This window comes from Pocillopora damicornis, chromosome 2 (genome assembly GCF_964200805.1).
Source record: "Pocillopora damicornis chromosome 2, jaPocDami1.2, whole genome shotgun sequence".
NCBI lineage: Eukaryota > Metazoa > Cnidaria > Anthozoa > Scleractinia > Pocilloporidae > Pocillopora > Pocillopora damicornis.
The window spans coordinates 13876986-13894450 of NC_142671.1; the positions used below are offsets into that span (position 1 = coordinate 13876986).

The following is a 17465-nucleotide window of genomic DNA, read 5'->3' on the forward strand; positions in this document are numbered from 1 at the left end:
ACTTTTTGTGTTTGAGACTCATAGTCGAAAACATCTTATGGATTTCCGTTTCTAAGGAGCATTTCGGCTTTATTTTACTCATGCACTCAATGAAATCTATCCCTCTACAAATACTTTCTTAGTGATTTATTTGCATGGTACTACAGTCAGTTTGATTAGAGATTGCATTTCAGTTACATTTTTAAGACAAGCAGTAGTCATCATTTAAGAATCTTGAATGCTGCCCTTGGGAGCAGAATACTTCCGTGTTTTTTGACGCACATCTTGGAGATTATGATATTTGGAGGACAGTCATAACTGTGTGCAATATTGCATGTCTTAATAGTCTAATCTTGATAAAGTATTCGACTCTTTCCCAGTGATAAAATTCGCGAAAGAGTTTTAAGTGTTTTGTTATTTTTACTTAAATAAGAGTAAGTCTTCCATCATTTACCAGTCCATGTTTAGAGGGTGCAAAATGTAAACTATGATAATTAGCGCATTAACTTAAAAAAAAAATCAATTTGGCGGTAAAAAATTAGCGAATGCAATCTTTCAAGGGTTCCAGACGATTTTCACTGTACAGTGATCAAGATCGAAAAATAAGAGAGACAAAATGACAAGGATCGCAATTAAAAGCAGTATATCGCACCATGCTCGTAAAATTTGTGGCGACAATTTTCTTTTTTATCATTATTATGATCACACATCAGACACTTATATATACCTCACATTTAAATAAGCAGAAACATGAATATTTAAAGGAGCATTTCTTGAGTAATTTCTTAGACCGAATCAGAATAGATCTGTCCGCTCAAACTGGGGGTTCTCTGTATGACAAGCACGAAGCCGCTAAAACATTGATACTTGTCACGGACGAGATAACGTCAACGAAGAATAAGTAAAACAATATCAATAGTTAGCATTCTCAATTGAATTGTTTCTCCAATGGATCACACTTTTCCAGCAAACTTTTCTTTTCGTCTATGATGACAACTTTCTCAACCACAAGCACCGAAGAAACTGTTCATGATTTCTTCACGGTTAGTTAATAAAATCTCAAAGGTTGTTTTCCTCCTGTATTAGAGGCTTGTCCGATTTTTTGTCGTCTGTGCTTTGTACATCCACCGTAATGGTGTTCAATTTCTTGAGTTCGACGTTCTCGTTGTTTGAATCAGACGACGAATCTCCTTGTTCTTTATCTATCAGCGGATCCCTGACTTGACTATCCCTTGTTTTAGCGTTCGCCTTGTCCGCAGCCTGCATCTTCAAGACAGCTCCGAAGTCAAATGCAATCGGTGATCCACTTCCCTGTGAAATTGGTGTGGGAACCAATTGTATAGGCAACTTAACTTGGTGCTGTTGAGTTGGGGTTTTTGGTGTCTAAAGAAAAATTAATATAATTCGCTCATGTTAATACTAAAATCACTCTTAAGGCTGAGAATTTGAAAAAATTGTATATTCGTTTTCGACTGTACTCCATGACGCAGAATGCCTGCACATCAAACTACAGTGATAGTCAGTGTATTCTGATGCGGAATCAAACAAGTTAAAAACGTTTGAAAAATCCTGTATATATTTCTTTTTGCTTCCTCGTCAGCAATGTACTAATAACTTATCATAAGGCCCCTCAATGATTGAACGTGAAATGTGGAATTAAAATATTTGAAAAAATTAAATGGAAACCGCCCCCATTCACTACATGCTCTCCTACTCTTCCTTCCTAAAGTTTTTTCGTGTAGATTGATTGTTGAACGCGAAAGAACTAGGGCAAAAAATGAAAAAAACGCTCAGCCAACGTCACTATTTCCTATCAGTTGGTTTAAGGGATGCCTGTATGAAGGCTAATTAGTGAGAGAATAAGGAATTGTTGACTGATTCAAAAGGTATCGCTGATGCAAGGTTATCCATCCCCTTGAGCCTTTCAGACAGATGTTTTTAGGTATTTTATATTTGTATGTCACGGGAAAAAGCAACAATCTACTGATTCCTGCAAATAATTCGTTGTATGTTTTGGCGAGAGTAACCAGCTATTGGATGTCCATAACTGTGACTACATTTTTCCTAAATTATACATTTTCGCCAGGTTGATGAAGCAAATTATTCTTGACTAAATACAAAATACCTTTCCGTCTCTTTCAGTGACTTTGCTTCCGGAACTCGAACCTTCCCTGCCCGCTAAATATCTAATTTACATCTTAATGATTTCTGAATACATGGAGCAAGTTTTAAGCGCGACGTTACGCTTATATTGCAATCGAAGCTGAAAAATGAGCCCCCGGCGCTGTCTATTTTCATGAAAGTTCAAAGCTCTTCTTGTCGTCGCTGAGACTTTTTAGAATAATTATTTGCATGCAAGGTTTTGATTTTATGTTGCTAGTTCATATGTAAAAGCGTTTTCTTTATCGACTTTTTCTCTGGAAAGAAATGACTATATGATATGCCGTGTTCAACACAAATTTGCATTTATCGTGTCTAAGAATATTGTCTATCATAACATCACGCTGAGAGAATAAGTTAAAATGTTATCAGATAAAATAAACAGCATGAATTGGCTTCTCGCGCTGGTCTCTGGAGTACGAACGTAAATGTCTTCTCGTTTCGAAAAAAAAGATATTTCTATGAAATGTTTTAAGAGAAATAAACACCGAGACAGTTAAAATGTTCCATGACTTACCATCAGATGATAATGATACGCTTCATACTTGTTTCGTAATGCGGTGTCTCTGGACGCAGGGTCCATATGCATTTCGAAAGGTGATTTCACTGGTTCGTTGAGTGACCGACAAGGGCCCTTGCAAACGCATAAAGCACAACACCACAGTAGTACGAGAAATCCAGCTAAGCCAGCGGCAATGTAAATGGCTAGTGTCCCATCCGCTAAAATCATTTTTCACGTTGAAATGTTCGCGTAATTTCTACGTCTTTCGTCCCTATTGATAATCTAAGAGTTCTGATCGCAAATTTCCATATCCATTAGTTCATCCAAAAGACGATTTGAATTTTCGTAGTTGACAGGAAATCATTGGTCAGATTCCATTGGCCTGGAAGATGGATCCAAGAGAATGATATCGTTTTTAAAAGACACAAATGTTCGTGGCGAGTCGAACGCGCCGGAGCATGGAAAATTCCTGTCTGGCGTCCTTGAAATTTGAAACCTATTTATATCATGTCGCGCTCGATCGGCGGGGAGAACAAGAATCCCGCGAGATCCGCGCACGGGCATTCGAGAGAACGTGCTTCTGTCTTACAAGATTCGTGCAATGGTGAGGAACTATCAATGAATCAATAGAAAATTAGTAAACGATTAAAAAAAAAAAAAAACCTCAAATCAGGTACAATAATTTTAATATCTTACAATATAAATCAACCACAAATATAAGTTTATTTCTTTGTTTTCGAGGTTTAATCGCAAAATTCCAATTTTTCTTTTGTGTGTGTGTGTTTACTTGTCCTTCAGAGCAACTGAACAAAAATTCGCCTCAAAAAAAATTTAACTTTCGCGACGAACATAGCTAATTCGTTAAAAAAAATTATTTCGCTAAAATATTTCCCCATGATCTGCCTATTGTCTTTATGCCCCCGAAAAACGAGAACTCTTTTTCCACGGAGAAATAATCAACAAACAGTTTACGGCTAAAAACATTTACAGCTCAGAGAAGAAAATCGCATATTTGTCTCGCAAATAGGACAAAGCAAGTAAATGGAAATTCTGTAAGGATTCCAGTACAAGCCATTTATAATTTCGCGTTCGGATGCTCTACTTGTGTTACGGAGATACACTGAGAACTCCCAATGCTTGATCTTAAAGGTCTAAACCAAAGTAAACAAGCTTGTGAGACATTTTTATAATATCCACATCGAAATATATGCAAGCATGCATACATTAGTTAATAACCAATTGGATGGTTGACATCTGTTACGTTCCAAATTATGCAAGTGTGATTTTCGTCACGTTCTCCAACATCCACAACCGTTTGTATAAGTTTTCAACCGCAGTTTCTCTTTCCAAGAGATACTCTGCATGTTCTTCTACCTGTTTGATTGTGGTTTGCTAATAATCCTTCCAAGTCGATGTGTCTTTGGCGCATTATCAAAGAACTTCTCATCGCTCTGATGTGCCACCAAAAAATTGTCATTATTGTCGAGCCAACTACAAAACAAATCGCGGCTAGAAGTCGAAATATCTTGGGAGTGTTTTTGCTGTTACAGTCGCTACAGTGTCCTGAGGTTATATGTTGGCGCTGCTGTGCGATTCCCAAGAAAACGAAACAGAGAACAATCAAAACAAATCCGACAAAAATGAATATGCTGTTGCGCATAATTCTTCGTCTTATAGACCTCGGTTCTTCTTGACGATCCATGGCCAAGTCCCATGTTAAAACGGCCAAGATGTAGCTTATAAACGGGGAATAGATGAGTTAGAAAGGCCGCTCAGTGCATTGGACCTGTCACACGATTCCCGTAGAGCGTTTGGCGTTGAAATGACGAACGACGACCTATCTTGATAACAAATGAGACACTGGCATGTTACACTTGCGTTACAGTTTCCGTTGTTATGGTGATGCTAAATGGATCTCACAGAAAATTCTCTAAGATATCCATTTCGTTCTTCAAATTTGAGATCAGGATAATACTTTTAAATATCTCTTACAAGACATTACCTAAAAAAATATATTTAGTCATCGTCAGTATTATGTTCACTTTGTTCACAAATAGTAAGGTCGTGTAAGCTTACTTTCAGTCACGCAAAAGTGAGAGCTTGGTAGCCGCTCCTACATATTAGGACGTTCTTCGTCTGTCAACATGGTCGCTCTTGAATTAGCGACGGCGATTGATATTTCTGCGCTTTTGTTTTTCCTGTTTGTGGTATTCTGGATCATAACTATCGTCTGCACAAGACAACCGCTCAAAGACATTAAAACAACACTGGAACGACAGCCAAACAGAGTGCTAAAGAACGATTACACCGGACATCATTTGCCGCAAGAGAAGAATCCTATTAAACTGTTATGATTTGGTCAGGATATTTAACAGTTATGACCCACCAAATGTTGACTGGATGGAATTTCTATGGTAAAGACGGGGTAGGAAATATGCTGGAAGCGGCTAAGTTTCTTTGGACAGTGGACTACAGCTTTGCATGGACTGTGCCCACTGCCCAGTACCAGCCACTACGTAGTTTACAAAATTGAATAATAGATTCTTCACCGAACCGTTCAGATGCTTGAGTGGATACGGATAATTTCTCGAAGAGAATAGCGTATTTCTTTTCCGTCGTTCCCAGGTGGAATTTTTAACTCATGGAAAGGCCAGTAGGAGAAGTTTCGAAGTGGTTACGGGGTAGGATTCACCAAACTTGCGTTAATTATTTGACTCACGCTACCGTCTTTATAACGTGACCAGCGAGGGTGACCTCAGAAAACTCTCAAATAATGTTGCTATAGGTAGTTATGGGTACTGCTAACCAACACAACTGCATTCAGCTATTCATATGATTTATTTGGCTGTTAATATGGTACAAACATAGAAAAACTTAGTTACAGTGTGTTGTTCGTCACCTTATATATCACCTGCATTACTCACATGTATCTTTAGTTGATGTGGTTTACAAGATACTCAAATGTCAACAAATTTTAGACAATTCTCTTGCAGGAATGCGTATTGTAGAAAAATTAACAAGTGAGTAGAAATTACATTAACTCTAGAAAAAAAATACCTCTTTAGCTAGGATGTAATCAGTATATTTAAACCTTGTAGTTGAGAGTTTTATTTCGATCAAACTAAAACAACAAGTGAGGGGGCTGTAATTTTGCTTCACTTTAACTTTATGCCAACTTCTTTCTGTTAGTAGCCAAGACCTCCAACGACATTTGCCTGGCAGCTTTTGTCAGTTAGGAAAATGTTAAATTAGTTTTATCATCTTGATAAAAACACCCTTAGAAAAAAGTATACAGGACCAAAAGGCCTGCCTTTTAAATGTCGGACAGCAAAGGATTCTTTCTTCCTCCTAAGAATAAAGTAAAAGAACGGGAATAATTAGGTTTTGTGTGTAGCCTTAGTGATGGACAATGCATTCAAAGAAACAAAACAAATAGAGTGTAAGACAAAAGAAAATTGAAAAATAATTTTTATGTCAGTTTTAAAACTGGATCCAAGCGAACTGGTTGTGTTGTCTATGGGATGACACCTGCATGGAAATGGCTTTACATCGACCAATTTCCTACGAGTTTTCATATTTTGGCCATCAACGACTTTTTCGTAATAAGGAAAAAAAACGAAGAAACTGAACTATCATTTTGCTCAGTTACCTTTTTTGCCACGGCGCAGATTCCCGCAGATCATTTTGTTAGTTTCTGGGTCGAAATATTTTCTTAAAGTTGATGGACATTTTCGGACGCAAATTGTGCGATCGCGTAGTTTTAAAAATTGCAATTCTTTAAAGCACTTCTCACAAACTCCTTCTTCTGTACATTGCTCGCAGCCTCTTCCACACTCTAAAGGATGAAAAAAGAGAACACGCTTAAATGGATGTGCATATTTGAAGAAACTAACAGTCAGCTGAGTTTACGCAGAGGTTCTGGCATTCCTTCGCAGTGCTGTCGAATACCAGTAGTGCTGATAAGCTACATGAACTTACCCAGAAGATATTTTTATTGATTTACAAATCTGACAAGTACAGTAGAACCATCAAAAGTATATAATATTCTCTTGATCTCTTCACTCAAATCGACAATCTGAAACAATCACTTCCTACCGTTCTGTCTGTTTGGTTTTCCTCCCTTATGCTGGAATTCGCATGTTGGAGGTGACGCGCCCTTCTCCAGCTTGTAAAATAGCGGACATCTGCGAACACATCTTGTGATGTTACTGCCTGGTGGTGTAAAAAGCTTCTGGTCTCCTTCACATTCGGTGCAAAGGCCAGGGGAGGTACAGTTAGCGCATCCTCGTCCACAACCTACGGAGTCCAAAGAAAGTACACCTCACTCGTCTGCCTGGGTTTGCCATTTGCAATCCATTCTGATCTAATCCATTTTTCTTTTGGCTCTTTATTGCATTTTTCCTTTACCTCAAAACCAATACTTTGGATTCAACAAGTAGATTAGCACGGCGCAAAAAAGTCATTTAACAAGCTAGGTGGCCAATATTTGCTATATTTCTCTGGTCGAATACAAATAGCGATTCTTTACTTACATCGAAGACTTTGGCGCGAACGGTCAAAAATTTAGGTCCATAGGTAAAACCTGCAGCTTTTGTTTCTTGGCTTACGCCACAGAACATGCGTGAACCCTGTTCAGGTCATATAGGGTAAAAAAAGCTTGCGAGGATCGCTCTAGACCATGAACTCATTTGAAACTATATGACATACTTACCGGACTCTGTACATTCTTTCACGAAAACGTCCGGCCAATTTCTTTTCATTCGAGGACCGCAAGGAACACAGACTGTTCTTTTTAAAAGTCTCGTTTGAACTTTTAAGAATCCAGGGTCGCACATTTGGCAGTTACCATTATCACAAACTGAACAGTTTCTGGAACAATCTGAGTAAATAAGAACATATAATGCAAAATATTAAATCAACGTATTCCCTGGATGTACATTAAAGTTATCAACATATCAAAGTGAATTATCGGCTCAGACACGTGTAGAAAAGTGCAGATAAGTGTTTGGGACGTGCGCGTCTGCTCAAGGCGTTTTTTGGGGAAATACATATTTAATCATATGGATGTATGTTGAGATAAAGTATATCGTTGCAAGTATACCGTTACAGTAACGGGTCTTTCAAAAAAACTATCTGTCGAGTAATAAATGTAGAATGGTCAGATTTTGGCTATTAACGACCGATTTTTAAACATACCGTTGATGCATTGTTGGAGGAATGAAGCAGGATCCTTCATTTTAAGACGTCGGCCACACGGTATGCACCCTGTTCTGTTGTTGCGAAACGTTTTAAGAGCAAAACCGTCGTCGCACTCAAGACATATCCCCTCTTCACAGTCTGAACAGTTCCTGGGGCATGTTAATTCTACAAAATATAAATAAGAGTGAGGAAAATCAACCTCGGTTCGTCATTCGTAATCCATTCTGATCTTATCCATCTTTGTTTTGGCTCTTTTTTGCATTTTTCCTTTGCTTCAAAACCAATACTTTGAATTCAACAGGAAGATTAGCACGGTGCAAAAAAATCATTTCAAAAAAGCAATCGTGTCCTTTTGTGTTCTTATTAGCTTCTCGTAGTTTCAACAGCCTACACCAAGTTAGGTGGCAAAGTTTACTATATTTATCTAGTCAAGTAAAAATAGCGATCCTTCACTTACATCGAAGACTTTGGCACGAACGGTAAAAAATCTAGGCCCACAGTTAAAACCTTATGTTTCGAGGAATACACCACAGAACATACGTGAACCCTGCTCAGGTTATATGGGGTGAAAAAAAAGGGTTGCGAAGATCGCTCTAGACTATGACCTCATCTGAAACTAAGTGATCTACTTACCGGACTCTTTACATTCCCTCACGAAAACGTCCGGCCAATTTCTTTTCATTCGAGGACCGCAAGGAACACAAACCGTTCTTTTTAAAAGTCTCGTTTGAACTTTGAAGAATCCAGGGTCGCACATTTGGCAGTTACCATTATCACAAGCTGAACAGTTTCTGGAACAATCTGAGTAAATAAGAACATATAATGCAAAATATTAAAGCAACGTTTCCCGGGATGTACTATAAAGTGATCGATATATCAAGGTGAATTATCGGCACAGACAAGTGTAGAAAAGTGCAAATAAGTGTTTGGGACGTGCGCGTCTGCTCAAGGCGTTTTTTGAGGAAAGATATATGTAATCATATAGGATGTATGTTGAGGTAAAGTATATCGTTACAAGTATACCGTTACAGTAACGGATCTTTCAAAGAAACTACCTGTCGAGTTATAAATGTAGAATGGTCAGATTTGGCTATTAACGACCCATTTTTAAACCTACCGTTGACGCATTGTTGGAGGAATGAAGCAGGATCCTTCATTTTAAGACGTCGGCCACACGGTATACACCCTGTTCTGTTGTTGCGAAACGTTTTAAGAGCAAAACCGTCGTCGCATTCTAGACATATCCCCTCTTCACAGTCTGAACAGTTCCTGGGGCATGTTAATTCTACAAAATACAAATAAGAGTGAGGAAAATCAACTTCGATTGAGGAAGGATTTCTGTGATTGAAATTACGTAACATGCAATAAAACAATACATTTTTAGTTCGATTTCAAACTTACCTTTCGTACCCGGCTTTATCCCATTCTTCCGTCTTGATCCCTCTTTTCCACGCTTTTTGGCATCAACTGTAACTAAAAGGAGCACAACCAACAGCAAGAAAGCCACCAAAACGCCCTTCATAATGATATTCTCGCTGAAGTTATATCCAAGAGTGCGAGGAGATCTAATATGCTTCAGCACGAAATAGAACCCCTTTTATTTCATGTTACTTGAGCTCGTTTATACGCGAATTATCCAGAAACAATAGAATTCGCACGTGTCAACCGGCTCTTCACGTCCGCAAAACAGCAGGTTATCTCCTTTTGTTACGTGCCTTTCGCGAAATTTTCTTTAGTGATGTCATAAAAGATTTGAACGCCCTCGTAAATGCTCACACGTTTTCACAACATTATTTCCGTCATAAAAAAACCTCGCAGGATATAATTTAATTAGTGAAGATATCTGATCTATTTTGTCACGTCTCCAATCATTTCCTAAATTTGTAGAAAGGATTCTTCTGAGAATTTCATCAGACAGACGACTACAACCCCAAAAACGTGCACGAAATACAGCACCTAAATTGATTGAAACTTTGTAACTGGTCGAGCAGCGATTACAGGCCCATTCATTGATGGCGAGATTGTTGTATACTGTTAAAAATGATTCCACACGGTAGAAGGTTAATTTTAATAATCTTCGTTGAATTCGAGTTGACGATGCCCTTTTCACAGATATGGGAAAGGTACGTTGGCTGCTACCACAGCTGGTTGTTCACATCCGAGGAGATCCTAAACACGCGTACTGATTGTATCTTTCACGAAAAGATGAAGGTACATCGAAAGACAGGGAAAATGTCTCCTCGATACACCTTCTTTCTCAGCTGGCCAACTTTGTCGTTGGACTCGTTAGAAAAATCAAAGGTAAATGTTGCGAGGGAGAACAATGTTATGGCAATTAATAGGTTTCTTTTTGGACGGACTGAAGGTGATTTTCAACGAGGTAGAACATAGTTAAGTAATTCCTGGAAGAAATAAATATTTCTTGTTACCTTTTGCATCTTATTACCCTGGGCCCAGTTTTATAAAGGTCGGATAAGGTTATCCAACGTATAAATCGCTATCCAGCTGATAAATGATGGTAAAACATACCACACTATCCACCAGGTAGAGATTTATCCAGCAGATAGCGTTACCCAACCTTCGAACAGCCGGGGCCTGATCTATACATTTTCTAAGGAGAATTAGTCAAGAGTTTCTTCAGTTGGTGATCACTTCCTTTTTTCTCCTGACCTTATTATTTGACTCAGGGGTTGATATTGTAAGGAGAAATTAGAGGCTGATCGCTCATAGGGTTCACTAAAAGGGCCACAAGAATAAAAAGTGAAAGAAACAATAAAAAAAGGATTTGACGGTTGAGAGTAGAGTATACCCCACAACTTCGATTCAGAAGTTTCCTCTGATTGACTATCACTGATCGTCGTACAAATTCAGTAATTCTTACACCTTTTTTTCCATTTTAGTGCCTGTTTGCTTTCAGCTAAAATGAGAGTGGACACAAATATGGAAGGTAAATTTTGTCCTGGTCCAAAACGCGTCCCTTTCCCTATTTAGTGTCTCTCAGTGAGTCCCTAAAGTAGATAAGGGTCTTCACAGAAATGAATTATAATGGTAACTGTGTCCCACACCACATTAACTGCCCTTGAAGTAAAAAATAAAATTTCCTCTTTGCTTCTTCTTATATCTCTACAAACACAAGTAAGTGAGTTCAACCGTTCAAAAGTGCGTTCTTGTAGACTCGTTTAAAGTGTTAGGATGTTATAGATTTCAACACGGGTGAATTTACGAGTCCTCCCAAAATTTGCGAAAGAGAAAACGAACAAACTGTGGAAAATTTATAAAAAGCTTTATTAAAAAGAACATAATACTTGAGACAGCCCCGAACTATATTCATACTCTGTACTCTGTAAATAGACTCAGTATATCATCGTCAGTTCTATATTTATACTTAAACGAGATGCGTAAGGCACTCAAGCATAAAATTCTGCAAAGTTTCAGAGAAAAAAAACTGTAAAAGGCTATATTGAACAAATTGTTCCAACTTTTGTTCTCAAACGCCTGAATGCAACCCTCTGCACAGTGTAAAATATAAATGTAAGATTTGATCAATGATTACATGTTTGAAAAGGTAATAGAAGGTAGCGTGTGGACAGGATGTCGTCAAGATGAAATGAGAAATAATAGTGTGGTAACTGAATAGCACACACACTTGGTGGGTTTTGATATTTGCGGATTTTTTTGGACTATCCTTGTGGAATATAAAAGATGCCCCGCCACTATAGTCTAATTATACACTACAGAAGGAGTTGAATTAAAAGAGAAAAGGTTTTCAGTGATCGAGTGTTTGAAAATACGCGGTTTTCTTATCCTCAAATGATAGCCTGTCCACACTAGCAGTACTCGGTTACGCTGAGTTTACACTTGGTCAGTTGAGTAATTACGGTTATTTTTTGAAGTTAGCTTGTATATTAGTGCGGCTCAGCTGTGGGCTGTGTTGGGTTCGGTGGCGTCTTTCGGTTTGGTTTTCCTTTGCCTCCTGTTTAACAGACAAGAAAATACCACTTAGTGTTTGCTTTGAGCCCAGGACTCGTAGTGTTACATTTTGAGAACAAAGGACATGAAATTATAAACAGATGATCAATGATTGTTGTCATTTACAATTTCATTGTGTGCTATGTGTGAAAACAATAGAAACAAAATTGAGCTTAAACCTTTTGAAAACTTCGAATTATAAGCAACTTTCTGATCGGTAAAGAATGCTGAAATTCCTCAGTTTCAAGAACTACCTTTTATTCTGAATATTTTTGTGTTCAACCGACCAAATAATTAGGCGTGCACTCGAACTCGACGAAATGTTCGCGATCGCTCAGAAAATATTTACGTCAAATCCAGGAGAAGTGGAATACAAAGAGTGATTTAATCTAAAAAAAAATTGATAAGGAGCGAAAAAGTTACCGATGAAAGAGCTAAAAAGGTTGAGAAATCCTGCCTTGAGCAGGTGTTCTGTTCAACGTTCTTATAGGTTAGTGCAGTCAACTTGCCTTTCCCGTTCTTTTTTCGTTCCTTTCCTTTACGTTTTCCCTCACAGGCTTGCGCTTTATTGTTGGGGTCTGCTCGTGAACAAGCTTTCACGCAGCGTCTTGATTTGCGGCCGAAAACCAGGCCCTCGTTGCACTCGGAACATACTCCTGAAACGCAAGTCTTACAGCCATGTCCACAATCTGTAAATAAATAATAAAAGTAAAAATGGAAGAGATCAAACAAAATGTCATTCAATTATGCGTTACATTGCTACTCTTCGTGGAAAGGAAGAGTATGGCCAGTTTCTTAAATCCATGAATAACCACGGAAGAGTAGGCGCTAAAGGAAATTTCGAAACACTGAGGGTAAAAGGTCAGAATGCGACATGAATTGATGCTAAAAGACAGAGATAACTTACATCGTGAAGGACTACATTTCGTTGAGCACAAGTTTTCAATGAGAACAGCGATCTTAAACTTGCCTTTTATCTTTTTGCACATATTCTTGTCTCGGTGCAGTTCAAACCCGTTTGCACATTCTGTACACGTTCCATTTGTGCATGTTTGACATTTTTTCCCACAACTTCCTGAAAAGATTAAAAAATAGCGTATATCGAAGATTTCAGGAGTTAAATAAATCTTTCTTTCATACCATATCAGAGCTATGCAGAGCTCTCATGGCCCAAACAGAGTATAACCACAGGATCAAGCGCACAATTGTACAACGGGGAATTACCTGAGTCACACTGTGATTTGTCAATCCTTTTACCGTTTCTCCCAGTAGCACAGGGAATACAAGCTGTTTTATTCTTACGTCCAGTAACTAAAGCGAAACTCCTTTCGCAAACAAGGCACACTCCATTGTTGCAACTGGAGCACTTTTTCGGACAGCTCAGCGAAGGATCTGACGTAGGTACTAAAATTGGGGAAATACTAATCAATATACACATCTCTGACTTTTTTCCATGAAAGTTAGAGGACGCTTGCGAGAGGTTGGAATGAGAGCAGCCTCTTTTTGTTGCTCTCTTAGTCCGCTAAAAAGGAAAAAAAGGGCAGAGTGATAAATGGAGGCGCGAAAAACTGCGTGAAAACCGAGTTAGGGTCGTTAGAGTGGTCTTCTTTGCATTCGTTCTTTGGGGAGTTGCGCATAAGGCCACTGCAGGAGAATCTCTAGTTTATCCCTTAGTAAGACCGCCGAAATCCTTCTATTGGTCAGCGGTGTAATGACGCTAACTTCCAGTAAAAACAATGGGGCATCTCCACCCAGAAACGATGATAGCCACAGGCGGCCCCAAGCTCGAGCTGTGAGATGATCATCTTGCGCAATGGCAGTTATGGCGGAATTATAAGAGTTTGTATGGGAATATTTACGATCGCTTTAAGGAATTAAAATAAATAAATCAGCGAAGGGATGAGAAAAGCCCTTTTCTCATGTACGTGGAAAACCTCGAAATGGACAACTCGCTAAAATGGTTTTTTTTTTTAATCAAAGTAAGCGGTCAGATAATAGGTGATACGCTGTGCAAGTATACTTTTTAATTCCTTAAAGCGGTCGTAAACATTCCCATACAAACTATACAGAAATATAATTCCGCCATGACTGTTATTGCGCAAGATAATCATCTCACAGCTGGAGCTTGGGCTGCCTGTGATATAACAAGCTCTTGTGGCTGCATAAGCCAAAGCCTCCTTTGCTTTTCCTCGTTGGCATTCCGTACGAGTCCAAAAGGCGCCACTTGGTGGGGACGATTTTCTTTCGATTCTTCAATACCTCAAAATTATTACCATTATTAGTATTATTATCAACTTTGACAGTACAAAGCCGCTGACCAACTGAAACAACCTCGCTCACCTGGAGGGCATTTGGACATATCTGGATTCAGAGCAGTCTTTTTTCCTCGTTTGCTGCAAGGAACACATACTGTTTTGGATCGTTTCGGGAAGGTGACTTTGGCGAATCCATCATCGCACTCGAGGCAGGTTCCTTCGCGGTTGCAACTGATGCAGTTTTTGACACATGCTAGTTGAGTATGAGATGTCACAAACAGACCACAAATTAGAAGACAAAACCAATGATTGAGGTGCCACTATGAAGAATCAACTAGTAAAAGATCTAATTTGAACAATGAAACCTATATATGACACGGACCACAACACCAAATGAATAGAAAAAAGCCCCATTGTCTGACTCTTTGCAGTGTCGCTGGTTAAGTTATGCAATACAGTCATAATGAAGAGTTTATCAGCGCATCATGTGATACATTTGTTGACCATCCGTAGTCCCTGTCTTTGACTGAAAGACTTAGAAAATTTGCGAGGTGGGCAAATGTAAATTGCTTAAGAAACTTCAAGCGCAACGCAACTTAAAGAAACGGAGAAATCCATAGAAGAACATCGGATTTCAAGGTTAACTAGACGTAAAAACACCAAGATTAACCATGGCGCCGGTAAAGTTTACCAAGAGGGTCTTAACTGCGCATCGAGCTGAGTAGTTCGGTTCACAAGGTCAAAACGCTCATTTTATTCTGTAATCTAATTTTGCTTCTCTCTCTCCCCCTCACTCCCTCTCTCTCTCTCTCTCTCTCTCTCTCTCTCTCTCTCTCTCTCTCTCTCTCTCTCTCTCTCTCTCTCTCTCTCTCTCTCTCTCTCTCTCTCTCGTGCCATGGCTTAAGAAAAGCGAATAGGTACAATTATTTCAGCTTCTGTTCCATGAGGTTTCGCTTTGTTCAAGGGAGAAAATAATTTCCTATTCTTTTCGCTCTCTGCGTGGCTAAACGCCTGAGCTAACCGCAAATCCGAAACCCTTCATGTATCGGGTGTTATTTCTAATTTCAGTACAAGACTTGGAGGCTAGCCTTTGCAGCTTTGGTCGGGAAAATGATCAAGAAAGCATAGAAAGGTCAAAATCCAAAATCCGCGTGTATAATATACATACGGTAAGATCTTTAGAACCCCACATCCGAAATTATTCCTTACGCACCAACGCAATTGCTGCCGAATTTAGCTTTGGCTCTCAGTAATAACCTATAGACAAAACACTTAGGATAAAATTTACAAACGTTATATTGACGGAGGTTGAGCGCGTTTCTTCCTCTCAAATTGGTACAATAAGCTTTTATGCGTCATTTAAATTTTCGATGAATCGCACTCACCTTTTTTGTCTGGCCGAGAAAAACTTCCTTTACCTTTTCCTCCCCGCTTACGACTTTTCCTACCCTCAGCTGAAGCAAGCAGGACGATGGCGATGCCTAACAGAACCAAAAACACCTTCCTCATGATGAAAGCCTCTAAACGCACCAAACTGGTAATGATTCTGGCGTGTCTACGGAATTTCACCGCCTCGACCTGCCAAACCTTAGACAAACCGGCTTTGTTCTAGAGAACAATACAAGAGGAAAGCTGGTGTCATATCTGTCATGGTTATTATCAGTCATACATTAAGCTGAAGGTCAAAGTTTTCCATACCCATTAGTTCCTCAAAAGACACGATTTGACAGATTTTTCCTATTGAGTGAATAATGATTTTCAGATTTTAAAGGTTGTCGGACCCTTTTCATGTTTTAGCATAAAATAAGTGCAAAGAGACTTTCGTAACATCCCAGAAATCATCCCAAACTAGACTGATTAACTGTTTGATTTGTTGCGATTTCCGGACTCAACTAAAACTACCTTCGGAATTGTGAAATCTCACGGCAGCTTATTGAAATTGAAGCTGTGAGGACACAAGCGAAGGAAAACGAACAACCGTATTTATTCTTGTCCTTCATTTCTTTCCCGTATCCATATGATAAATCGAACGCATTTTATTATTTGCGTGGGTGTTGTTCAGCTAACGACTCATCTGTCGGCTTTTTTTTATCTTCGACGCAATCTCCAATAATTACTCATTATCCCTGATTTGGCGATCATCCCGAAGTGATCACATGCCCAGTACGTCATTATTGTGCGACGTTTTCAGTCTGTTCACAAATACCAAACGCCTGGCTGCCTATATTTTCATGGTGAATCGTTGATTACACATAACTGGAAAGAAGTTGTAAAACTCCCAAAGTCCGTCTCTTATGCATACGAAGTGTCGTATGAAAACGAGGGAAGAATATAAAGCAACAAGATGAAAACAAAACCGACAGTGTCAACAGGGGTTGACGTATTTGATGTGGAAAAGGACCGCATGAACCTCTCAGGCAGAGATTACAATCTCCGATCCTTTATATCAATTCAGTAATGAAAAGACTTTTTGAGCTATTTGAGAAGAGACATTCATTTTCCATCCACAAGGTGGCTCAGTACATTCTTGATGAAATGAAAATCGATTAGCAGTTGTTTTTAGAACAAACATGACGGTTTTAGACATAGAGTATTTCCTTTCCACATACTTCTCTAGTATCGAATTGCCAGACTATCAAATTGTCTGCTCCCACTCCTTTTATTTTTTTAGACAAACGAGAAAGATAAAAATATTTTTAGACTTTGGTCGTATGATTTGGAGTGAAGGAGTCAAGAAGGTTCTGTTTATGTCACTCTGGGAGGCTTATAGAATCAAGGTCACAACGTGTCGTGAAAACTTTGTTTGACAATTCACTTTGTAAATGTTAGTAAACACGCACCGCACAGTTATAGGGGCTCTGGTTTTTACGGTTAACTGCACAGGCGGCCCACGCTCCGGGCGACCCTAAAAGCCGGAACGGCGGAATGGCGGAATGGCGGAAAATGACCCCAAATCCTAAAACACGGAACGGCGGAAAATGACCCCAAATCCTAAAGCACGGAACGGCGGAAAATGACCCCAAATCCTAAAACACGGAACGGCGGAAAATGACCCCAAATCCTAAAACATGGAACGGCGGAAAATGACCCCAAATCCTATAGCACGGAACGGCGAAAAATGACCTCAGATCCTAAGACATCGAGCGGCGGAAAATGACCCCAAATCCTAAAACACGGAACGGATGTCAGGGCATGTTGCACAAATTTTGTACAAAGACACCAAGCGCTTGGCTCATTTATCCCCACGACGATAACGCGCGTGACTAAAATTAAGTGTTATTAATTTTTTTCTTTTACTGAGTGGTATAAATAATAATGAACCAATATGCATGAAAGATAGCTGCGTTTTCGCGTTGTAAACCTGTTTAGTTACCTTTTGTTAAGCAAAATTTGCCATGAAA

The 17465-nt window shown here is 39.1% G+C and overlaps 3 protein-coding genes and 1 long non-coding RNA gene across 9 annotated transcripts; 1 reads left to right on the forward strand and 3 right to left on the reverse strand.

The window, feature by feature from the left end:
- Positions 1-42: 42 nt before the first annotated feature.
- Positions 43-4511, reverse strand: LOC113674823 (uncharacterized). Its single transcript, XM_027191319.2, has 2 exons — positions 2657-4511; positions 43-1362 (listed from the first exon to the last, which is right to left on the reverse strand). The coding sequence occupies exons 1-2, from the start codon at positions 2867-2869 to the stop codon at positions 1039-1041; spliced, it is 537 nt and encodes a 178-aa protein (XP_027047120.1). The 5' UTR covers positions 2870-4511; the 3' UTR covers positions 43-1038.
- Positions 4512-5460: 949 nt separating this feature from the next.
- LOC113674821 (proprotein convertase subtilisin/kexin type 5) lies at positions 5461-9431 on the reverse strand. Of its 6 annotated transcripts, none has more exons than XM_089197705.1 (8): positions 9251-9431; positions 8958-9125; positions 8474-8641; positions 7838-8005; positions 7353-7520; positions 6737-6937; positions 6291-6476; positions 5461-5989 (listed from the first exon to the last, which is right to left on the reverse strand). In XM_089197705.1, the coding sequence occupies exons 1-8, from the start codon at positions 9360-9362 to the stop codon at positions 5955-5957; spliced, it is 1206 nt and encodes a 401-aa protein (XP_089053831.1). In that variant the 5' UTR covers positions 9363-9431; the 3' UTR covers positions 5461-5954. The 6 variants fall into 6 exon arrangements, with proteins under 6 accessions (XP_089053831.1, XP_089053830.1, XP_089053829.1 ...); XM_089197704.1 differs by having other exon boundaries at positions 6734-6937; XM_089197703.1 differs by having other exon boundaries at positions 9242-9431.
- A 1675-nt stretch (positions 9432-11106) lies between these two features.
- On the reverse strand, positions 11107-15595 carry LOC113674822 (uncharacterized). The gene is made up of 6 exons (XM_027191318.2): positions 15450-15595; positions 14150-14317; positions 13034-13213; positions 12780-12884; positions 12319-12498; positions 11107-11813 (listed from the first exon to the last, which is right to left on the reverse strand). The coding sequence occupies exons 1-6, from the start codon at positions 15571-15573 to the stop codon at positions 11746-11748; spliced, it is 825 nt and encodes a 274-aa protein (XP_027047119.2). The 5' UTR covers positions 15574-15595; the 3' UTR covers positions 11107-11745.
- On the forward strand, positions 13916-14539 carry LOC149049977 (uncharacterized). Its single transcript, XR_016184051.1, has 2 exons — positions 13916-14036; positions 14113-14539. It is a non-coding gene; the product is annotated as an uncharacterized LOC149049977 (long non-coding RNA).
- Positions 15596-17465: the final 1870 nt, after the last annotated feature.